Source organism: Perissodus microlepis, chromosome 10 (assembly GCF_051167445.1).
Source record: "Perissodus microlepis isolate ML-2025 ecotype Zambia chromosome 10, ASM5116744v1, whole genome shotgun sequence".
In the NCBI taxonomy this organism is placed as follows: Eukaryota; Metazoa; Chordata; class Actinopteri; order Cichliformes; family Cichlidae; genus Perissodus; species Perissodus microlepis.
Genome location: NC_140470.1, coordinates 14,897,896 through 14,921,201, shown reverse-complemented (window position 1 = coordinate 14,921,201; position 23,306 = coordinate 14,897,896). Strand labels below are relative to the sequence as shown.

The 23,306-nt window shown below is 40.9% G+C and overlaps 3 protein-coding genes across 4 annotated transcripts; 1 reads left to right on the top strand and 2 right to left on the bottom strand.

The window, feature by feature from the left end:
- Positions 1 to 277: 277 nt before the first annotated feature.
- alg9 (ALG9 alpha-1,2-mannosyltransferase) lies at positions 278 to 9,133 on the bottom strand. Its single transcript, XM_084942352.1, has 15 exons — positions 8,954 to 9,133; positions 6,326 to 6,461; positions 5,376 to 5,510; positions 4,933 to 5,003; positions 4,645 to 4,733; positions 4,215 to 4,350; positions 3,817 to 3,904; positions 2,962 to 3,067; positions 2,589 to 2,711; positions 2,163 to 2,317; positions 1,913 to 2,042; positions 1,685 to 1,832; positions 1,445 to 1,574; positions 1,226 to 1,356; positions 278 to 1,046 (listed from the first exon to the last, which is right to left on the bottom strand). The coding sequence occupies exons 1-15, from the start codon at positions 9,091 to 9,093 to the stop codon at positions 923 to 925; spliced, it is 1,842 nt and encodes a 613-aa protein (XP_084798478.1). The 5' UTR covers positions 9,094 to 9,133; the 3' UTR covers positions 278 to 922.
- Positions 9,134 to 10,685: 1,552 nt separating this feature from the next.
- On the bottom strand, positions 10,686 to 14,695 carry fdxacb1 (ferredoxin-fold anticodon binding domain containing 1). The gene is made up of 5 exons (XM_084942351.1): positions 14,189 to 14,695; positions 13,899 to 14,055; positions 12,492 to 12,695; positions 12,222 to 12,380; positions 10,686 to 12,128 (listed from the first exon to the last, which is right to left on the bottom strand). The coding sequence occupies exons 1-5, from the start codon at positions 14,364 to 14,366 to the stop codon at positions 10,907 to 10,909; spliced, it is 1,920 nt and encodes a 639-aa protein (XP_084798477.1). The 5' UTR covers positions 14,367 to 14,695; the 3' UTR covers positions 10,686 to 10,906.
- A 197-nt stretch (positions 14,696 to 14,892) lies between these two features.
- On the top strand, positions 14,893 to 23,280 carry LOC146379064 (mitochondrial import receptor subunit TOM40B). 2 transcript variants are annotated; one of them, XM_084942345.1, is made up of 10 exons: positions 14,893 to 15,060; positions 15,490 to 15,689; positions 16,067 to 16,134; positions 16,222 to 16,314; positions 16,433 to 16,534; positions 16,762 to 16,867; positions 21,372 to 21,494; positions 21,628 to 21,704; positions 21,783 to 21,885; positions 21,978 to 23,280. In XM_084942345.1, the coding sequence occupies exons 2-10, from the start codon at positions 15,506 to 15,508 to the stop codon at positions 22,115 to 22,117; spliced, it is 996 nt and encodes a 331-aa protein (XP_084798471.1). In that variant the 5' UTR covers positions 14,893 to 15,060; positions 15,490 to 15,505; the 3' UTR covers positions 22,118 to 23,280. The 2 variants fall into 2 exon arrangements, with proteins under 2 accessions (XP_084798471.1, XP_084798472.1); XM_084942346.1 differs by lacking the exon at positions 14,893 to 15,060 and adding an exon at positions 15,073 to 15,262.
- Positions 23,281 to 23,306: the final 26 nt, after the last annotated feature.

Below are 23,306 nucleotides of genomic sequence, written 5' to 3'. Positions count from 1 at the left end.
TTCTTAAAAAACAACAACAACAAGTGCAACGGTGGCTGCTACAATTTAGCTTGAGTGCCTGCAGCCTAACCAAACATTACGGCATGCTATTACAGTGTAATATAAACCAAAGCATCATCATTATTACTATTAATTCAGAATGTATTATGTCTTGATATCTCTCCTGTAAGTGAAAGTGGTTTGTATGTTTGCTACATAAGGAATATTCCAATAAAATGAGATGAAAAGCCAACCTGTCAAAGAGTGACTTTACTGTCTCAATAAAAACAACATCAGATTTATATTCACAGTCAATCATGATTTTATTAAGTTAAATTACTTAAGCATCCTTGGTTTTATTTATCTTCCACACTCATACCCGACAGAGCACACAACAGGACACCGTTCAAGCCCAGACGCGAGAGGATTTCTGTGTTTCACTGGTCAGAGAAATTCCTCCAGTCAGGCCACATTTTCAAGTTTCGAATACGGGCTGAATTAATGCAGATATTTTGTGGTGTGCATCCCCTTAAAGACATCCGACTCAACACAGGCATACAAAATAAGATAAAACGTCCAGCTGATACCCTGCCAAGCATTTTCTTTCACTCTCACATGCACTCTCTCACACACAAGCTCAAAAGCAGACTGATGTCTTTTCCACATATTTATCTCAACTTTTTCTAATACGTTTCTGCCTTTCATCCACACGCAAACACTGTTTGGTCACCAAAAAGTGGTCCAGGGTGGTGATATTCAGAGAGTCTGTGTAGTGTTGATGACAAGTAAACAGGGGGATTGATGTCTTTAAAGGGTCTGATAGCTTCAAAGGTTTCGTGACACAACATGCACACTGACACACAAATACCAGCCGTTTTGAGAAGAGGTGATTGACGTCTTTTGTTGGGATTTTGTACAACTGTACAGGTTCGGGTGTAAAAGGTCAGCCGTGGCTCCGCTTACGAGGCTGCTTTTGCCGCCGCGGTTTTAAGATGGCGTAGCGCCTAAAGGTGGTGTGGTGGTCAGATATGAATGGGATGTAGAACGCTCTGAAGAGAGGAGATGACCTGAGAGAAAAATGCCTTACATGTAAACATCTGCTTCACACTGTAGATCTCCTTAATGTTTACATTTTCTCAGGATGTTTTCTTTTCAACTGCAATACGTTATGCTTTTTCCTTCATTTACAGATTTTAATTTTACTGTTTTTTCCACTTATTTGTAAAACATTTACTTGTAAAACTACCTTGATGCTTGAAGAAAAGGCTTATAAGCGATGATAGTCCACTCCTCTTTGCTGGCTGAGTAACGTGGCTCAAGCGGCGTCTCTTCATCTGTGTCTAGGTCCACTAAGTAGTGGCACTGTTTTAAATCAACCTGCACAGAGAAGACAAATACATTTTTAATTTAATTGCTCTTAACTACAGTATTAGTTAGCAAACATGTCTGTGTCTAAGGAACTTACATATCTGCTTGGCTCCTCCAGGTTCTGATCGTTCATATTAGCTGGGATGATCTGTGTGGCCAGAGGACCAGAGGCATACGGCTGAGGCAGCTGCCCCTTAAACTCAGACTGAATGAAGTGCAGTTGCCAGCTGGAGATTAAAAGAGAGACTTTTAGCTTAGTAAAAACATAAAAATGAGAAATCACCCTTACAGACTTTATCAGACACTGAAAACCTGTGCAGGTTTTCTGGACACTGACTTGTGTGGGAGAAGAAAACTGCTCGGGAAGCGATACCACTCTTTGCCAACACATACGCTGACAGGCCTGCTTTCGGGGACCGAGTGAAGAGTCGGATCCTTGGCAATGCGGTGAAATTCTGGGTACAGGTCCAGAGGGGCATGGTAGCCTGTAAACAGACCAAAATATCACGAGCCTTCGCTCAATGCTGATGCTGGTGCTTAGGGAAAATGGGACACACACACAAACCTCTGAAGAGGGCGACAGAACGAGACAGTGACAACACAGCGAAGACCACCACTGCGCTTAAAGCCAACCAGTTCGAGGAGACGGTGTAGTGTTCCAGTCGGTATCGCTGGAACAGGAAGTGGTAGCATTTCTGTAAATAAAATGAATAAAATCCACATTTGTGACCAAATGGGCCTAAAAATGCTGAAATCAACTAACGCAGCAGGTTGTTTTGCTTTGAAAGCCAAAATTAGACAATGGCAAACTACACCTGTAATGAGGAGAGGGCAACTGCCCCGCTGAGGCAGATGAGAGGGTAAATAGGAAAGAGAAAACGCTCTTCTTTATGAGGTCTAGTGAAGAAAACCAACATCCACAGATACATGGGAGACAGAGTCAGCCAGTACGGGCGGCCCAGGTTCTGCACTGAAGAAAACACATGTGTGTACAACGATGTGAAATCACAAAAGGTAAACCCTGTAAACGTGCTGGAAGATACTGAATATACTGCACTGTGGAGCACAGTGACTTAGAAGAGTGCTAACCGGAGTTAATGTGAGACAGTAGATGAGGGTAACTACCTGGACTAAATCACGAACAAATGTATATAGGTGAGTGAATCGTTACAAGTGTAATTCGAACACACACGCACACAAGCCAAAATCAACATATTTTGTGCATACGCAGGAAAACACACCATTGAACCTGTGTAACAGTGTCTCCATGAGAGCAGTGAGTGGCAGGGAAAACAGTGCCAGAGCAAACACCAGGTTGAAGTTCAGGACGCCGTTTACAAAGTAAAAATGCCACGGCTCCGTACCTGGAAATTAAACAACAGAAAGCAAGTGAAGTTACCCTGTGCCCAACAAAAACTGCAGCGACAAACTGTTAAATCTTAATATTTGCTTGATATTGTCATTGACGTATTATCAGTCCAACAGTTACTGTAGTAAATTAGGCAATTCATAAAAGGCATATCCAACATTGTATATCCTAAATATCTCATACTTTATATAAATATCACATGTAGATGTATTGAGGTATTAAATGTGACAAAATAGGTCATTTACCATATAGATCAGGCCCATGTGGTGTAAAGACATTGTACAGGAGAATATTGAGTGGCGCTATGACCAGTTTGCCATAAAAGAAAGAGTCCACCGCCACCAGAGGTACCTGAGAAACACAAGATGAGAAGGAAAGTGAACTGACGCAGGTCACATAAACATTAAGCTCCTGCATAAAAATATTCTATAATTCACAAAGAACTACAGATACAGATGGACAAAAGGGTTAAGCCACACCTCTTAAATCTTTGAATTCAGGTGTTTTTCGTCCCATTGCCACAAACTAAAAGAAAATCACCAACCTAACTATGCAGTCTGCTTTAAAAAATATCTGTCAAACAGTGGATCATTCTGAAGAGCTCTCTGATTTTGAGCGTAGTGCTGTAATAGGATGCCATCATTTCAACAGATGAATTCGTCAAATTCCTTCCCTACTAGATATTCCACAATCAGCTGTAAGAGGTGTTCCTGCAAAGTGGAAGGATTTAGGAACCACAGTAATTTAGCCACGAAGTGATAGAGGACATAAAGTTACAGAGTTAGGTTAGTGAGCGCTGAGGTGCACAGTGTGTCATTGAAATCCTCCTGACTCAATAACCTCCACTGGAATAACCATCAGCATAAAAACTATCCACTGAGAGTGTCATGACATGGGTTTCTATGGCCGAGCAGCACCTGTAGGTGTATGTGGCCCAATATTTTTTAGTATAGTTTACATATGTTGTGACAATGTGACACATGACAGCAAAATGCATTATTATATTGCTGCTCCTGTGGTACGTCCACAGAGATTTTGTGGGGAATGCTCTACCTGTGACAGAAAAGAAACCCATTATTCTAGTAGTTCTATATTCTTACCAGCAGCAGAAGCAAAGCAATAAATGACCAGGTGATGAAACTCTTCCACTGCCTCTTCAACACAAGCAAGTCGAAAGCAATTGGAAGTCTAAAGAGAGAGAAGAAACTTCAATGACACAGTAGCTGATCCGGCTCACATTCATCCCAGTTCATATGTTATTGTAACGTGTGAAATACAGCAGAAAGTCAAAAAAGTGATACATTTTTGTTGTCAATGGTTGGCTGTATTGCACTAACTAAAAAGAATTAAACTCCACTGAAAATTCAAGCAAGCCCGTAAACATTTATATCCAGAATAAAGTAAAAAAAAAATTTAAAGGTGTAAAGTTTTTTCAAAAAAGCTGTATTACAATTAACACATAGTTAAAAGCCTGCAATGCCAGTATTTACAGTCATACCCGATCAATGCAGAGAATGGCCATCCAACAATGGCGCCGGCAGCCACGCCGATGATGGCTAACGGTGTCGAGTCTTGGAACCAACCCGTCATGGCAACCAGTGTTGTGTACATACAGAAAGACGAAGGTAGGAAAGCTGTAGAGAAAGAAAAAACTTTAATCAGAAAAAGACAAAGCACAAACACAAAAATGTCCCTACAATCCCTACAGCGTTAATGGGAGCACAGGAGAAATAAATCATAAATATGAAATGTTCCTTAGAGGCAAACACTGCACACTGTTCGTGTGGCAGTTCTGCTCTTCTTGATCAGTGATCTGCCAAAAGGCCAGAAAAGCAAGGCTTTGTAATGAGTTGCTCGATGTAAAAACCAACAGATGTAAGGATGGAGGCAACTGATAGTCCCCAGAAATGTAGCTAAACACGACCAACCTGCAGAGGAGCAGAACATTCCTGTGCTCAGGACGAGGAATGCCAACATCAAACGACCCACGTGCAAACCAAACTTCTTACAAACTGCTCTGTGGCACACACACACGCACACACACACACACACACATAAAATAAAAATGCTTAACTTTAGTAACATATCTTAATCAGAAAAAAACGCTGCAGGAAAATTGCTTTGTAACAGATGATTCTAGACATCTACAAAATTATCCCAAAATGTGAACACCAAAGTGCTAAAATGCCTTGCATTTAAGAGGAGGGTAAACTCACTTGTAGAAATAGAGCTCACAGACACAGCAGGAGAATGCTAAGACACATCGCACAAAGTAGAACACCAACACCTGCAACACAGTCATAACACAAGCCTGAAACTACTGCACATGTCCCACTATAACGTTACACACACCTGTGTGTGCACGCATGTGTGAATTCATGTATTTTAAACTTTAGATGCCCCGTGGAGGAATATTGAACTTTTTAGTCTATCCAGATTTTAGTTTAAAGCTTCTTTTAATAGAAGTAGTATGTCCTGCAGGTAAATATAGTTTTCAATTTTAAAAAGAAAAAGTATACTGATGGTGAGCTTGTCAGATTTTACACAGAATGCATTCACTGTGGTGTTAGGATCAGCATAGAATTTCAGAATCGGTGCATCCCTATTATAAAATACAGGAACGTCAACACATGGCAAAATCCGACCTTGCTATACTTACCTTGTTTGTCTGTAGAACATGGGCGTGCAAGCAAGCAGGAAGTGCATGTAACCATAAGTAAGCATAGGACCTGATGGCATACAGTGGAGAGTATTCCCATGTTTGCATTCCTGTGCCGTAGAGCAAGTAGTGCATCTGTCAGAACACAGTAATAAAAGACAAACATAATCGATTGGAACAAGAGAGAGATGCTACAAAATGATTCTGAAGCAGGCATTAGAAAAACTGTCACACAACACACTATGGTAGGGCTGTGCGATATGACCAAAATCTCATATCCCGATATAACACTTTATCGTTCTGACAACGATATAAATCACAAAAATGTAACATTTTCTGTAAATTCTGTGAATCTCGGGCAACTCAACTTGCGGCCAAGTGTTTCCAGCTGGGCCTTTACCTGGAGTCGAGTGTTTTAACAGATGCATGAAACTATAAATTTTTAGACATAAGTTGTAACGGCCACCATTTTCTTTCAAAGTTTGACTCTAAGGTTTATTTTTTAGCACCTGACGGCTCTTTTTTGCTTCTCATCCGTAAACTCTCTGCATTCTCTTTCACGTGATTCCGTTTATTTTGAAAAGTCTCAACAGGATCTTGAGCTTTATTGTGAAAGGTTTACGAGGAAAACAAACAAGCCGACAGCGGAGCCACGCGGTGGTTTTGCCATCATTGTCGCTAAAGACAACAGGTAAAAACAGACGCTTGTTCGTCCATAGTGTGGTAAGAGAAAGAGAGAACTTTAAGAAATTAATATAGCCACTACAGTGACCATCAAAACAATGAAAAAATATTGCTGTAAACAGTTTATTTTACGACACCACAAAACAAACGATAGCGTAATAGGAAACGATAGATGTTTTTATATCGTCATCCCATATATATCGTTATATCGAACAGCCCTACACTATGGCACTTTCAAATGCCCCACAGCAGAGATCAGTACTCACAGGCTCCCAGTAGTTAAACGTCTCATCGCAGTCGGAGATGTTGCTGAGCAAAGCTGCACAGAAGCGTGCAGAGAGCAGGCATTTAAATGCAGTCGAACCTTCTGGAGCCCATACCTGCCCCCCGCGACTTATTGACCTATTACAAAAAAAAGATTAATATGAACATTCATTCAATGCATATGTATATACTTATACATATGCATTGAATATGTATATACTTATGCTAATATAAATCAGAACGTTCCCTTTACACAAATAAAAAATAAATTGTCTATATCTTAAATAATATAAACATTTATGTGAGCACTGAGTGGGTGTTTTATCACATACCAGTTTAACTGCTTTACTACACTCATGCGCCTGCTTTTAATAAAATACCAATTAAGATAACACAGATAATCCCAAAATGTGCATGCGTGGTATTTGCAGTCTCTCAATCTGTTGTGTACAGATTTCTGTTCACTTTTACAAAACACTTAAATATTTTCTCCAAATTTATTCCAGTTTCATATTTACTTTAGGAAATACTCTTTAAACAGTTTCTCTCTTTTCCAAACCAACATTATTAGTACTATTGTGAATAACAATTTCAAATGTTTTTATTGTTTCTATATTTTTCTCCAATTTCTTTTCACCTTTTGTTTCTTATCCTGCCTCTGGATTTTGTATTTTAAAAGTATCTGATCAATTATTTAAACCAAAGGTTTTTTTGTGAGTTATTAACAACAAAAAGAGAGCCAGTGTGATATTTATTTTAGTATAAGAAATATCAGCATCAACAAACTTTTTTCACACAAAAATTTATATAGTTCCATATTTCTCTGAATTTTTTTTTTTTTACAATGGCTAATCAAATATTGGTGAGTTAAGTAGCAGAGAGGGCTGCTTTTCTGTTAATGACATTAATAACGGGTCCACTGAGGGACAACAATGAGACTTGCCTATAACAGGAATGTTTTACATGGTGGAGGCCGCTGACATTTTCCTTAGTCATGTTTTCTGACTGTTTTTTCACTAGTTTTGCATTTGGCCAGGGTCAGTGTCACTACTGGTATCATGAGGCAATACCTGGGCCCTACAGAGGTTGCGCCGGTAGTCCAACTGCTCCAGGATGCACATCAATATGTGGCATTGCCAGAAGGCTTTTTGTGTTTCCCAGGACAGTTTCAAGAGCATGGGAAAGATTCCAGGAGACAGGCAGCTACTCTAGGATAACTGAACAGGGCTGCACAAGGTCCTTAACCCATGAGTATTACCGGTATCTGCTCCTTTGTGCAAAGAGCAACAGGATGAGCACTACCAGAACTACAAAATAACCTCCAGCATGCCACAGGTGTGAATATCTCTGACCAAAAAATCTAAAACAGACTTCACGAGGGTGGCCTGAGAACCCAACGTCCTCTGAAGGATGAAGGAATTGATATCAATGACTGGCTTTGTTTTAGCCTGACCAAAACGGGACATTATGTTTTGGTCATCCGACTCCACCAGGTTGCACCTTAGACAGCTCAGTGATGCCCTGGTCCAGCTCTGCAAGGACATCCCCCAGGACACCATCCCACATCTTATTAGCACCACGTAGGACCATACAAACTACTAAGTGGCATTTTGAGTTGCTGCAATGGAATTTCAGCAGCAGCAACTATCCTGTCTCATCATTTTATCACTTCGGGGTGTCTTCCATCAAACAATGTGGTATCATTTCATTCCTAACGCATCATCCAGTCCATCTGAGCATAGATACCCAGCTAGATTTTTTCCCATTGCGATTTGATGTTTTTTTTTCTAAGTGTTAGTTAATTTTTTCTGAGCAGTGTATACATATGATTCTGGTCTGAGCAGATATTCTCATTTCTGTCAATTATGATCACTCCCAGTTAAAATGTTATCATTTTCAACTTTGCCACCTCCAGATCTGACTCCGAACCACACATCACAGCCGATCACACTGTCATCTTGTAAAATATATAAATAATGTGCATTTTCTGTCGGTTAGGAAATACTTATATCTTTATTGTGTAACAGTTATAATAACTTCTCGAGTAAAGAGAACTGTGTGGATGGTCACACTAATACAAACGTGTGATTTGCGTTCACAGTGTTGCAGTGTTTCCTTTGTTCGCGCCCATCATCAGATTAGTCAGATTATAGTCGGCTCAGCTGCAGCTCAGCCCTGACCCTCACGTTACGTCTTTTATGACACGTCACCTTACAAACTGTCACTTTCCCCAACAACAACAACACCACCCAATCGTCTCAAACAAGCGTTTGTGTCGGTCCAGAGCACGAGTTTACCCACGCCACAACTGGCACCACAGCCAGGTACCACATATCTGACACTAACAGAATGAATGGAGCTGACCACTGCGATTTACTGCTCCGCTAAAACATAAACAACGCAACTTAGTTAGTACGGTGGACACACAGCTAAACAGCCACTGTGGTTCATATTAATGTAAATACACACTGGTGTAGTTTGTTCAATGGTCATTACCAGGCGTTGTTATCGTGTCGTTACAGTCAAAACTTACTAAGGTATCAAAGTAGCTAGCTTAGCTAGCTTCCCCTGCTCAGGCTGTCAGTCACACCTCCTCATGCAGCTTGTGTCTCCTCTGGATTCATACTCACTCTTGCCGAGTCTCTGTGATTTTGCTGTCATCGGTGACTTTCTCCTCTTTGGGTGCCCGAGTTTCGGCGGGGACGTTCACGTTGTTTGCATCTTGTCTGCTGCCTCGCCTGGTTCGCTGCCGAAGCGCCTTGGCCGCCATGTTTACCGACGGTACTGCTCCCGAGTCGCGATTCGTTCATTTTCGGCTGTGTCCGGTTATTGACAGCTCTAATCATACAGTTCAGTTAAGCGCTTAAGTTACAAGTACTCTTTACTGCGATTCAGTAAAGTTTCAGTTCGCTTTAGATTACTTTTATTTATTTAAACGTATTTGTTATTAAAAATAAATAAATAAAAACTTTAAATAAAATAAGGAAATGTGTGTGGGGGGAAGGTCAATCAAAGAAGTTCAGATAAACGCGAACTCAGCACTCTGTAAAGGCAATAAAAACATGCATCAGTGCTTACTGAAAATTAGACTTAAGATAAATTTTTAGTTCCAGTTTTAGGTCAGTTCACAGACTAAACTTTCAATGAAACCAGGAGGAATTACAAAAATTACATTTTGACCTCTGAATTTTTGGCAAAAATCACCAAACTGGGCTTTGTTTCAACTATTAAAAACCTTTGTTAATTGTCTCTATTTAATCTTTTCTCCGCAACTCTTCCCTTGGATTTGATCTGTGTTGCTGCAAAGTTATGTTACATTTTTTTTTAAAACATCTTAAAAAATCTCACAAGTAATAATTTTCATCACATTTTCCTTGCTGAAAGTACCGTGACTCATAGAACCTGCTCTAGTGAAATGTATATAACCTTTGCATTTGCTGCCCCACATGTGTGACCACCTTTATTTTTTAACATAGCCTGAACGCTTTTAGGTAAACTTTCTTGTCATGTCATGTCTTCAAAGCTTCAAAAAGTTTGAGGCATTGGGGAGACCAATCAGTGAATGATAGTGTTACATTGTGAGTTTTTCTATCGAGCCATGGTTTCACTGCATTAGCAGTGTTTTTGTTATCATTGACATGCTAAAAATAAAGCTGTTGGCAATCAGAAACTTTCCAGAAAGCATTGCATGGTGGATCAGAATCTGATGGTACTTTTTCTGTGTTTATTATTTCTCCAGTATTAACAACACCACTAGGTGAAACGCAGCCCTAACAATGAGAGAGGCTCTCGTACATCTCTCCAGACATCCTCCATACATATGATTAAAATTTGAGTTAAAACATTTTTTTAATTTGGATTCATCACTCCATAACATCAACATCATGTTTCAACTAAAGGAATGGCAACAAATTATGTGCTTTCATAAAAGGCTGCTAGTAACAAAGTGCCTAAAGGTACAATTTAAAACAGTTTTTTGTTAGATTGTCTATTATGTGTAGATACAACACTTATTAGGTTTCTTTTTTTATGTTTGAATGAAGTCAGAAAGAAAACAAGACTATTTTAAAACTGCAAGAAAGTCTGACTCCCTGGACACAAAATATAAAGAAATTATGGGTGGCTGAAGACTTTTGCAGAGTACTGTGGTAAGTGTTTATTCTTTTGTGACACAGTTAATTAAAGGAATTATTTTATTTTAATTTTTTTTTACATCTTTACAACGTGTGTGTAATGTGACCACTAACTAATCTCAGTCTGTTCTTATTGAGAATTGTTTACTTTATGTCAGTGTCACGATGTTGCCATGTGGTGCACCATATGTGTCGTTTACTCTTTTACAGTAAATCCAGAGGCCAAAAATTTACATTAAATAACAGATTTATTGTTTCCTTGAAGCACAAACATATACACAGAATTACAATCACAATGTAGACACAATAGAGCAAACAACACCTCAACAACTGTAAACACTGTTTAGCTGCAGATTACACATTTATCATTTTCTATGCAGATATAAACAGATAATGCCTCTTAAAGGTAAGAGTGTAAATCGCCGTTCTTCTCTGAGTTTCAAGTGATGGCTACCTGATGGTGACTTGTAATCGAGAGGAAAGTAGAGTCTCCAAGTGTTTGTGAAACTGGAGTGCTCGTGTGTGTGACAGAGCATGTGTGTGTGAGTGGTAGATGAGTCTGTAGCAGTAACTGGTCTGGCTCAGATCAGGATGTGAGAACCTGTCAATGAGTTTAACTTGCTCCACGGTCCCACAACTAGCCTCTCGGACCACCGCGTGGAAATTCTTCTCCTCCCACGTAGGCCCAGTCCAGAAGCTGATGTCAAAGGTGAAAGGTTCGGGATACAGGCAAAAAGGATGAAACGGAGTCCCCGGCGATGGGTGGGATGAAAATTGTTTTAAGAAACGTGGGTCATGTGACCAAAGCAGCCTCCAGTCAGGGAGCGAGAACAGGAGCACGGCGAGTAGGTCCAAATTTAAGGATGCAGTGATGCGGACATGATTGTTGTTGTCACTTACATCGCTTGCAAACACCTTACCAACCAAACCCACTGGCTGCGCTTTCAGACGCAGACCTCCCTGTTCTGTTACTATGGAGACGCCAAAAGGAGCAAGTAGCGTTTCCAGCTTTTCTCCGAGCAATTTACCCGGCTCACTTTCTGAAGGAAAAACACCTTGGATGAGAAACTCGTGAAAGGCAGGCATAGCCCAGAGGCCGATGGGTACATTTCTGAAAACCACACCACTAATTCCATGTAACAAGCTGGTAACACCATTACAGCTCCCACAGGACTCATCCTTCTCATTTACTTCACTTTCATCACTCCCCTCACAGTCACCATGACCATCGGCGTTAATTATCGCCTCTTTTTTAGCTAGAAGCTCTTCCATCTGAGGGAGCAATGACGGACGTAGCATGTGCATACCACTTTCCCCTTCAGGATCAATGTCAAGAGAGCATGCTGACCTGAAGCTCTCAACTCCTTTGATTCTCACCCTATCTCCTTTATTTGAGGCAAGACGTGTGGGCAGCAGAGTCTCTGTGGGTCTCGGATCATTTTCTTTGTCTGCAGAGGTATCAGTGTCAGAGGTGAGGTCTTTCTGAAGCAGGTGGATCCAGTAGCATTGTGCGCTATCGATGCCACAGCAGTGTGTCTGCAGCTGTTTTGCTGTGAGGAGGAAGGGGATGGTCTCTGTCATCATGGAGACCGGCCATTTCTTCGCCAGACCTTTGAGAAGAAAATCTTGCACCAACTTGACAGGGTGGACAGAATCTGAGTAGAGAAATCTCCTGATGAAAGAAAAGAGGTTGTAATTATATTTATGTGATTTATGTGTGTGTGTTGATGGTGCAAACACCCGGGTAGCCACTGTGTTACTGTACCTGAATATGTAATCACTGAGCTCTGCTGGTATTTCGTAATGCACTTTCTCTCCTTCAACGACCTCCTCCACCTTCAGCAAATGAGCAGGGGTGTAGGGGATGCTGCGTGTAAACATGTGGACCAAAGCTTTCTCCACATGGAAGCCTTTATCCTGGCTCCTGTCCAGCAGCGATATCATCATTAGTGCCAGGCATGCAAACATACAAGGAAAACACACAAAGAGATACAGCTGGGTTGCTTCTATACATAGACTCACCTTTACTCCTTACCTGTATCCAGTGCACTTGTAGCTCTGGTGCTTATCACTTTCAAAAGGGTGGATGGCACTCAGAATTAGATCTGCCTCCGCTGCCATGGCAACCACCTGCCAGCTGTTGTGCCACTCTCGCTTCGGCTGGTCCGCTGGTGTCCCTCCTTGTCCGTTGCACAAGGAGACGTGAACCTCCCCACCTTCAGCCAACACTTGAACACAACTGGAAGAACAACAAATTCACATTTTAAAATGTCAATACATGTATGACACGTACATAAATGATTATTTTCTAATAACCAAAGAAGCAATTATTATTATTCAGTTACCCTGCCATAACACAGCTCAATTTCTCATGATAGCGGGTTTGTTATTTAGTGATTGCAAGAAAAAAAATGTATTTCCTCTTTATTTATTAGAGATCAAAAGAAACAATTAAGCAAGGAAAAACTTTAATAAAGTGCTAGACACCAAGCGACCTCACAGGCGGCCATGCTTCAGTGCTGCTAGTGAGACTCAGTGAGAACCAGATAAGAAAACCGGATAGCAGATAATCAGATTTTGATACTGGCATTGAAGGAAAAGTCTCAATAAATCTGCCTTTTTCTCCAAGGTAGCAAGATAAATTAACCTGTCACCACAGGCTTTATTATTTTATGTTTTCTGCAGAATTATACTAAATAAATAAAAAGAATTTCAAGCACGACCATTCACTGTCCGATATAAACAGTTCCAATTTTTAATTTAAAAACATGTTGCAGTAGGCACAATAAACAAGGTTAAATGATGATATCATTTTGAGATCACAGTGCCAAGCCAGAAAACAAAAAATTTAATGAAGTGTGAGACTCCCAGTCTCCTGACAGGCCGGCGCACCTCCTGCTGAGACTGCCACAGAAATCAGAAAACCAGAAAGAAAAACTGACCTTTTGATAGTGACAGTGGGGGTAAAAGGCTATTTTCTCAATAAATCTGCCCTTTTCCCCAAGGTAACAAGGCCTTACCATAGAGAAACAAGCTTTATTATTTCAGGTTCTCTCCGTTCATTGTGCCATTAAAACTGTTTACATTTTTATTTAAATCAGTAACTATTCGATCAAATAACAGCTAGAAGGGTCTGAGCATCCTGTAGAAGCTTTCATAACCTGGTCATTAGTTGCCTAAAACACCTTAAGTAGACACAAGAAGCAAGATTAAGTGATGATATCAATTATATTGAGGCAATAAATTGTAATTATTCCAGTACATGTCACATAAAAAGGGATATAAACTGTTATAAAAACAAACTGAAAAACACAAACAACCTTTTAAGCCCCAATAATGAGCTTGAGGCATCAACAGCCTCTTTTAGGCTTCTTACATAGATAGAAATGAATGCAAGTGATGCATGTGTGGATGTTGTGATCATGGCATGATGCAGTCCTACCTGAGGAAGAAGTTTCTGAGAAGTTCTCTGTTCTTTTTAACCCCACTCTTTCGCCCACAGTGAGGGAAGTTGAACACCACACGGTCAAACAGATGGCCCTGCAGAGAGGCGCATTCCCCCAGCTTTGTGCAATCCACCTCAAACAGCACAGTCCCTCCTGAAAGAACAAACAGTGTTAAAGATAGTATGCAAAAAAGAAAGAAAGAAAGAAGGAAGGAAGAAGGGGGGGGGGGCACAACTCCATAAAACTCAAAATAGCAGCAGTTATTACAGCTGGTAAAAAGCCGTACCAGAGTCCTTGATGGTCTGGATGTTATCAGCTGCGCCTTCGTGCCGCAGTGCCTCCTCCTGATGCTGCAGGCAAGTGGCCGTTACGGTGGTCTCTGATTCGGAGTACAGCTGACAGGCAGAGGCCGAAAAGGAGAAGTTCCCTTCTCCCACCATTAATACTGCCCGCGAATGAGACATATCCAGGGTAAAACGCAAACAAAGCTGCTTCCCAAAAACTCAGCTCTGTGAAAACTTGTCCCCAAAATCTGTCCCTGAAAGGGATGAGCCGCGTGTGCGGGTGACAGTGGCCACCTTCAGTCTTCTTCACGGGTCAATATTGTGGTTTTGGAACCATGTTTAAGCTTTTTGTTTGTTTTTGTTGCCTGAGACAGGCTCGAGCGAGCGAGACGCTGTTAGTACCGCTGCTGTTGGAGAATAAAAGCTGATGACCTTCTCCAACTCGAGCTCCGCAGTACGTAAAAGCCGAGCTCACCTGTAGCAGCTTGCGTTAGAAGCGGCGTCGCAGATAAAATAGTCCGACTAGAAACAAAACATCAAATAGATACAATAATAATAATTGGCTGAACGGGAGCCAATAGTCAATAGCTGCAATTTTAATAACTTGGACACAGAAGTTCCAGTTTTATACAGTAAGGTGTAAACGTGTGCAGTTTTCAAATCCGCAGGGTTCCCGCCGTGGTTTCAGGGGGACGCATTTGTGGGGTGGCACACGAGGCAGCTATTTGCAGCATCAGTGAAGCTCAGCATCAGCTGGCTTTGCATCTCAAGTTGGTGTTTGTAAAGAAATTAAGGGAAAATCCGCCTGACAGTTTTTCTGATGTGCGGTTCTCATTTCCGCTCGGGATTTTAAGGTCTTTCGATCAAATCGGAAGTAGGTAGTAGAACAGTTAGCACACATACATGTCTGTTTTTACCGATGCTAAGGTCATACTAGCCGACGGATCTGCGGCACCTGCTCATATAAACCTCAGAACACCATGCATGACGTGCAGAGCCATGCAGACCTGGTTTTAAAATCCTTGGAAACCAGTATGATGAGACATAACAATACAAAGCTCTCATACATTTAAAATGTAGGTTTGTGCTGTTAATTTTGATGCAATTTGTAATTCTGATATTGAGGTTTTCTAAAAAAAACAAAAAAAACAAAGCTGACTAAATAAAAATAATAAACATCAATTTTTTTCCCATAAATGCACTTAAGAAGAGGTTAGTCCTCTTCCCCTGTTCTATCCTTGCACTACAGAGTTTTTCTTTTTTAGCAGGTATGAGAAATAAATCTTGTCTTTGTGTCTTGTAGGGAGTGTTGAACCCACATGGGCAGCGTTCTGGCTTTGTCTTCCAGTCCGGGCCATCAGAACTGGCCTTTCTCCACAGACCCACCTCCTTCCCGCTGGGACGCACACCCTGCTCACTGGGATAGTCCACCGCGCTGGGAGAGGAGGGATGGCCGCCTTCCCAACCCAGGCAGCTTTCACTCGTTGCATAGGAGCTGCAAAGGTATCACTGGTTAACATAGGAGAAGTGAGGAGTGCTCACCATGCTTAAAGTGAGGCAAAAACGACACTTCTTTCATTAGAGTTGCAACTGTTTTCCTGTAAGGTTAAATGTCAATTTCAATTTTACTTCTATTGCACTTCTAAAGCAGCAAGGTTGACCCAAGTTATTTTAAAGTTATTTTAAAAAAACAAGATAAAACCATGGATAAAACTCCATGTTTCCTTGTATAATGTGTGGTTCTGGCTACTCATAATCCTTTGAGGCTAAATAAAGCAGTCCTTATGTTTCTAAATTCTGTTACTAGCTGTGAACAGCTACAGAAATACAAATTCTATTATCTAAATGTTTCTTGACATGATTGGTTTTTTCCTCTTCAGACGTGTTTCCTCAACAGATTGAGGGTGTTAAGATGATACTGAATAAAACCCTGAGCAGCTTCTTCAAGGTGATTTTTTTTCCATTCACTTTAATTTAGATGCAAACAGTTTGTAGCATTTAAAGGTGATAATTATTAACCAAGGAATGCTTTCAGGTCAGCCATACGCTCCACCTCAGCGCTGTAAGTCCGTCGTATTATCGATTTCATGTGGAGCACCTGCAAAGTGACGACTATAGCAAAGACAAGGTCAGGCGTGAGTCATCACAAAGCTATTTTCATAATAAAACATTTTAATGGTAACAGCGAGGGAGCTGCTGCCTTTTTGTGTTCACAACTCGCATTCTGTTCCTTTGTCAAATCTCAGGATGCTCCAGCGTTGATCGGGGAGATGGACTCCTCAGGTAGTCTGAACGCCCACGCTCTGCTGCATCTCACTGAGCGCGTGCGAGCCAGAACAGTGTTTCAGGTGTGATCATAACATCTGACGTCTGTAAACATGGCATTCATTCATTCATTCAGTTCCCTCCTACAGCTATTACAAATCTTGACACCTTTGACATCTTTCTTCAGAATATTTGTTTTTACCTTCTCTGTTTGTAATGTATAATGCTCCATGAAAGGATACCTGTTCTGTTTTCTCTTATAAACTTTATCTGTAGAGTAACATTTTTTGAACTGCTCAATGTGTTTTAGACCCAGCAGTCCCAGTTTGTAACGTGGCAATTTGAAACTGAGTACAGAGGGAACGATTTTACCGCTGCTGTGACGTTGGCCAACCCAGACATCCTCAGAGAGTCAGGTGAGAAATAGCAGGTGGAAAAATGAGCAGAGGATTAACCATCAGGGTCTGATCTATGGAAAGTTGGAGACAGTTCTCTACACTGGAGTGATAGTTCCCCTCTTTCTAATGTGGACCTGGCAGAGGGTGTGTTTCAGCTTCAGGGGGATCATAGCCCTCACCCTACCTGCAAAGGTCCTTGCCAGGGTCCCAGAGAGCTAATTTATACACAAAGAGTCAGTCAGAGCCTTTCTATAATTACCCGCACTAATTAATGTCTGAAAAATGAGAACACCTGTTGAGGGAGGGCAGTTTAGATGATTGAGAGGAGGTTGAAGAAGAAGGAATATGCCTTCTACAAGGGTGAGCTGGTCTGTTAGAAACTGCTGTGAGCTGTATGAGGTCCTGAGGACTGAGACTCAGGTGGAACGCAGGATTTATCCATAAGAAAGCTGCATCATTACAAACTATTCCACCTTACAAGCATCAGATCTGTGTGGAACAGCTGACCTGTACGATGTGTAGAAGAAACAACAAACTAATCTCAATCTTTTTTAATAAAGATATTGTTGCTGTGCTCTTTTTTCTTACTTTTTCTGCAGAGTATAGGAGCTTATTAAAGTTAATATTACACATGATTTTCACATCAATAGCTGAATTTGGATGGACATTTTCAGTATATACTGTCGGACTCATAAATAGATAGAAAGACGTTTTTAGAAAAGAAGAAACTACATAACTACAACTTTCACAAATCCTACACCAAATAACATTTTTTTTTACCCTGCAGCCATAAAAGACTGACAGGCTATTGTCGGCATAACTTTATAACTTGAGAACAAGGTGACGTAGGATTTTGGAGTTGATACCATAGGTGTGTCTACTAGGAGGCTGAGGGGTAGCACTGGCAGGTATTTTTTAGAGTTAAATTCAGAGATAAACTGTGTGCAGCAAACCTTAGTAAATCACATTTGTTTGATTTGTTTAAATATTTTCCCAGCATTTGGTGTTGTAACTTCTATAATACATTTGCCATAAGATCAGCCACCAAGTTACCTGCATTGTCCCCACTTTTCAGCTACAAAACCAACACTGTGGCTACTCTTATTAAATCCTGACAGTAGTTTCTTAACCTTAAAAGAGGGCTTTGTTGTAATGCAGTGTTAGGAAATCTGGTCCATGGACACAGTTATTTGTGCCCTTGCTTTCATTAAATATGTATTTAGATTTCCTTCCAGAGCTCGCTGGGAGTCACAATACAACATCCATGCTGCCAATAGAGATATTTCTCAAAGTGAGCCGATGGATTTGCGGTGTTCATCATTTTTCGTCAAAATATGCAAAATGGTCCACAATGAACGCAAGTGCAGTCATACAGCTCTGCAGTTCCAGAGATCACTTTCATGTAGTTTGTTTTTTCTTCTTCATTCAGATATGATATTGTTTGACAAAATGCTACAGTTAATCTGTCTTGATTCACGCTCAATCATCCAGGTAAGGAAACCCCAAAAAGTTGATTCCGTTCATCTGGATGTAGCGTTTGAAAATGTAGTTGAAAATACCCACCAATAATAGGACTCAAAGATCAGCAGTGTCTTAGATTTGACTTTAATAATATTGTAGTATTACATGGCGTACAGGAAAAAATAAATAAGCAATGGCAGTTGACATTGTTATATTCTAACTTCAATACATAGACGGGTCAGCTGTAACACAGATTTCAAGTTTACACGGTGGAATATTTGAATCCTGCACTCCGCCTGAGCTGTCAGATACGTTTGTAACTCTGACGGTAACTCTGTGAAAAGCAGAAGAATTCAAATTCACCAGAGAATAAATAAGGGAGAGACATGGCATCAAAGTTAGATAGAGCACAGTCCCACAGGTTAAGAATGACAAAGAGAAAATACATCCCAGGAGGTGAGAGCTAAAGGAACTGATGGACATGGTCAGACAGATGACTTTATGTTCCTAAATTCAGTCTGACATTTTATCACTGTTGCTCAGTTATACTTTATTAATGTAAACTTGCCGCACTTGCCGTGTGCATGCACATGGATGTGTGCATGACCAGTCTGCTCCGTTACTTAAGCAAAAAACCTCTGGTCACAGGCTGTCCCAGTTCCTGTACATCTGTAGTCTGGATTATTGGCAATATGCGAGAATTTCTATGAGCAGCCATGGGGTGGAAGTTTGAGGGTTGGCAGGTCTCAGAGGTTTATCTCTGCTTTGCAGATCATGCCATTGATTTCAGGCGGTGGCCTCCAGCTTGCCCTTGGGCAGTTTGCAGCTAAGTGTGAAGCGGTTGGATGAGAATTAGCTCCTATATGTCTGAGGCCATGGTTCTCAGCCAGAAAACAGAGGTGTGCCCACTTTGAGTTGGGAATGAGTCGTTGCCTCAAGTGGAGGGGTTTAAGTATCTCGGCATCCCCTTCACGAGTGAGAGGAGAGTGGAGTGACAAATTGATAAACAACTTGGCGTGGAGGGTGCAGTGATGTGAACGCTACACCAGTGTGTTGTGGAAAAGAGAGACATGAGCATGAAAGTGAAGCTGTCATAGGTGACCAAAGGAAGAGTGGAGCAGTGGAAGTGCTTCCTCCAAACAACTTCTCGATTCACCCTGAGAAGCTTAGTCATTCAGGAGGGTAGTTACTTATGGGCTCAAAATGTGGTCATAAATATTTTGTACTTGTAAAAAAGATTTGTATGTGTAAAAAAGATTTCTGTGTGCGTAAAAAAGATTTGTATGTGTAAAAAAGATTTCTGTGTGCGTAAAAAAGATTTGTATGTGTAAAAAGAATTTGTGTGTGCGTAAAAAAGATTTGTATGTGTAAAAAAGATTTGTGTGTGCGTAAAAAAGATTTGTATGTGTAAAAAAGATTTGTGTGTGCGTAAAAAAGATTTGTATGTGTAAAAAAGATTTGTGTGTGCGTAAAAAAGATTTGTATGTGTAAAAAGAATTTGTGTGTGTGTGTGTAAAAAAGATTTGTGTTTGCGTAAAAAAGATTTGTGTGTGGACTTAGCCCAAAAAAACCCCTGCAAGTTACAAGTACGAATTTTGACCCTATTTTTCTTCCTTTCATCTGATTGGTCAATGTCATGTCAATCACAAATGTAACAATCCAATCAGAGAACAGATGGGTTTGGCTGTCGGAGGGGCGCTTTTTTTGAACTGCAGGTCTTTGAAGGGAATAAATGCCCTTTTACATGCCAACCCAGCGTTTTCCTTCATCACCACGAAGGAAAACAGTCTGTGGTCGTCCGAGTTTGGTGATTTTTGTGTCACAGGTTTTCAACAGCGCTGCGGACCGCGGGGTGGGGGCGGGCAGTGTTTTGGAAATGACAGTCTTCATTACAAAGCTTTCTTCGTTATGAATTAGCATACATGTTTTTATTGAACATTTGAAGAACCAGCAAAAAAAACAGAAACTCTTGTAGAGGACATAAAGTCAGAGATAGAAAAGACAAGGAGCAGGTGCATCTAGTACAGGTAGAGCTGCTGCAAAAAACCACAGAGCCCAGCAGCCAGCGCAACAAATTCTGGATCCTTTGCTTTTAGTTAGCCGTTAGCATTAGCAGCACATCCTGCGTCCGATGTGAAAGGATTTTTATGCTGCGCACTGTGACTTACAGCAATGGTCCCGGGTCAGCCCTGACTTTGTGTTAAACTAATCCTAAAGTAATAATGGTATTTCTAACCACTGATATAGCACAACTTTATCCTTTCAACAGCTGCTGAAAGCTAGGGGACCTAGCTGCTATCGGATATTTATATAGAGATCCTCCAGCTTCAAACTGTATTACCCTTCAAGGACCTGCAGTTCAAAAAAGCGCCCCTCCGACAGCCAAACCCATCTGTTCTCTGATTGGATTGTTACATTTGTGATTGACATGACATTGACCAATCAGATGAAAGGAAGAAAAATAGGGTCAAAATTCGTACTTGTAACTTGCAGGGTTTTTTTTGGGCCAAGTCCACACACAAATCTTTTTTACACATACAAATCTTTTTTACACATACAAATCTTTTTTACGCACACACAAATTCTTTTTACACATACAAATCTTTTTTACGCACACACAAATCTTTTTTACACATACAAATCTTTTTTACAAGTACAAAATATTTATGACCACATTTTGAGCCCATAGTTACTCCTCCACATTAAAAAGAGCCAGTTAGGGTGGTTCAGGCATCTGAAAGGATGCCTCCAGGGCACCTCCTAGGTGAAGTGTTGCAGACGTGTCCTATTGGGACATGTCCCAGCTTGCTTGGGAATACTTAGTGTCTCCACATAAGAGGTGGGGGAAGTGGTGTGGAGAAGCAGGTCTCGGCATCTCTACTTAGAAAGCTGCACATGGACCTGAAAGAGTGGCAGGAAATAGATGGATGGGTGGATGTTGGCTTTTCTTTGTTATCCCGCAACATGAGAAGAAAATAATTTAACACTTTTTCTGGTATTTTTCACTGATGTGCCCCTTGATGATTTTTCTGTTATCTTGCTGTGTGTTTTTCCTGGACAGTTATCCTGGTGGCGCATTTCCTGCAGAGCGTGTCTTCTGGGCTGGTGTTAGGAGGAGAGCTGGTCTACCATCGGGGACGAGCAGAAGAAGGAGGCATCCTTACTCTGGCTGGACAGTACTCAAGTGAGATGTTGTTTTTACTCATGAATCTGCCTCACATATCATATTTTAACAGAGCTGGTATCATCTCTCCTTTGTTGAGCTTTGATTTAGCCACAGTGGGGGTGGTGGGTGGGTGTTCTGTCTCTTCATGCAGGACCAAACTGGGTGGCAACATTGAATGCTGGCAAAGGAGGTGCCCATGCAAGCTACTATCACAGAGCCAACAAACAGGTACAGCCAGTGCCACCCATAAGCGTAAACACCATTTACCTTAGTGGCATATCATTAATGTATGTTTGTGCTTTGCAGATACAAGTAGGGGTGGAGTTTGAAGCCAGTACCAGGACACAGGAGACCACAACATCCTTTGGGTATCAGATGGAGCTCCCAGAGGCTAATATGGTCTTTCGAGGTAAATTTCCTGATGTAACTTTGAGTCATGCGCGATGTTAACTATTATGAAAGCACAATGCATGAGTCTTTTGATTCTGTGTGTGTATCCAGGTATGATAAACAGCCGGTGCATAATAGGAGGTGTGTTGGAGAAGCGCCTGACTCCTCTCCCAGCCACACTGATTATGGGTGCCTTTGTAAATCATAAAGGTGATAAACTGCAAGTGGGTCTAGGCATCAACGTGGGTTAATCATCAGCTAACCCCCGCTGGAATTACACTCCACTGCCTGGATATCCGTCCAGAGGCACGTTTCCGAGACTTTTTCAGCCTCACCAAAACACTTCCTGTTTCTTTAAGTCACCTACCTCTCTAAGTGGAGGCGATGTTTGTCTGACTGAGTGACAACAAGAGGATTGCACTGAGAGGAGTGGATGAGCACCTCGAGGGGCTCCACGTACAGTATGTGACTACACAGATGTTTCAGTCTCCCTAAACCCAAACTGTGCATCCACTCCTGGACACTGAACCAAAAGGATAAAAGGCATACAGTACTGTAAAGTTAAAATAAAGATTTTATATTATGGGTAGTCCTAAACAAATCTAATGTAAGTACACTGTATTAAAGAACAATAGTCTTTTTAATGTTTTTGCCCATCAGCTACAATTTTAATAGACTATTTACACAAGATGCTTACAAAAGATGTGTTTGCCCATCTAACAGGCAGTGATTGGTTTACATCAGCGCCAGTATCAATTAAAAACAAGGCTCATCAACTCACCTGCCAAAATATTAAATTTTAGCTTGAATGTACAATCATTTGGTGCTCTCTAACCACGACACAAACAGAGAAAGCATTAAACTGAAAAAGTTCAGCGCTTACTCATAAAAAGACAGTCTGTGTGGGCTAATCTGCACACAAGCAAATGCTTAGAGGATCATTCCAAATGGCAGCAAATGCTGAATCTGAGTATGAGTAAATAGGTCGGCTCATGTTAAAACGTCAGTAAGAACCTTAAAAAATATGCATGAGTAGGTGAATGTTTGTTTGATTGGGTACAGATCTTTTTTTTTTGTGGGCCGGCATATTATATAGTGTGCAATCCACACAGAGAAAGGTGCTGCTTCATACTGTATATAGTAATTTAAGGTTCTGAGGGTTGAGAAAGAGGCTATGCACTAAGTCTGCTGATTGAGGACTGCGCTGTATGTATACTGTATAGATGAAGGCATTTGGTAACACTGACTGTATGCAACCTGCACTACTCGTACTGCGTTCGAGCATTTACAGTCCTCTTCAACTGGGAAATGTTGCATATATATGATTTATTCATTATATAAAGTCAGCATGGAGAGAAATGGAAGGGATGGCTATCTTTTTGAACTTAATTTATTAAAGATGTTATTTCTGTCATTGTTTCTTTTGACTGTATGTCATGC

What these genes read in the sequence shown, in the direction of transcription:
- alg9 (XM_084942352.1), bottom strand. Translation starts at nt 9,093, where the DNA reads ATGGCGGCCAAGGCGCTTCGGCAGCGAACCAGGCGAGGCAGCAGACAA. An exon ending in ATGTTCTACAGACAAACAAG is followed by an intron (nt 5,004 to 5,375) that starts GTAAGTATAGCA and finishes ACTGTGTTGCAG; the next exon opens with GTGTTGGTGTTCTACTTTGT. An exon ending in TTGCTTTGCTTCTGCTGCTG is followed by an intron (nt 3,068 to 3,816) that starts GTAAGAATATAG and finishes TGTGTTTCTCAG; the next exon opens with GTACCTCTGGTGGCGGTGGA.
- fdxacb1 (XM_084942351.1), bottom strand. Translation starts at nt 14,366, where the DNA reads ATGTCTCATTCGCGGGCAGTATTAATGGTGGGAGAAGGGAACTTCTCC. An exon ending in CCAGACCATCAAGGACTCTG is followed by an intron (nt 14,056 to 14,188) that starts GTACGGCTTTTT and finishes TTGTTCTTTCAG; the next exon opens with GAGGGACTGTGCTGTTTGAG. An exon ending in CTCAGAAACTTCTTCCTCAG is followed by an intron (nt 12,696 to 13,898) that starts GTAGGACTGCAT and finishes TTGTTCTTCCAG; the next exon opens with TTGTGTTCAAGTGTTGGCTG.
- LOC146379064 (XM_084942345.1), top strand. Translation starts at nt 15,506, where the DNA reads ATGGGCAGCGTTCTGGCTTTGTCTTCCAGTCCGGGCCATCAGAACTGG. An exon ending in GAGCCAGAACAGTGTTTCAG is followed by an intron (nt 16,535 to 16,761) that starts GTGTGATCATAA and finishes AATGTGTTTTAG; the next exon opens with ACCCAGCAGTCCCAGTTTGT. An exon ending in AGACATCCTCAGAGAGTCAG is followed by an intron (nt 16,868 to 21,371) that starts GTGAGAAATAGC and finishes TTTCCTGGACAG; the next exon opens with TTATCCTGGTGGCGCATTTC.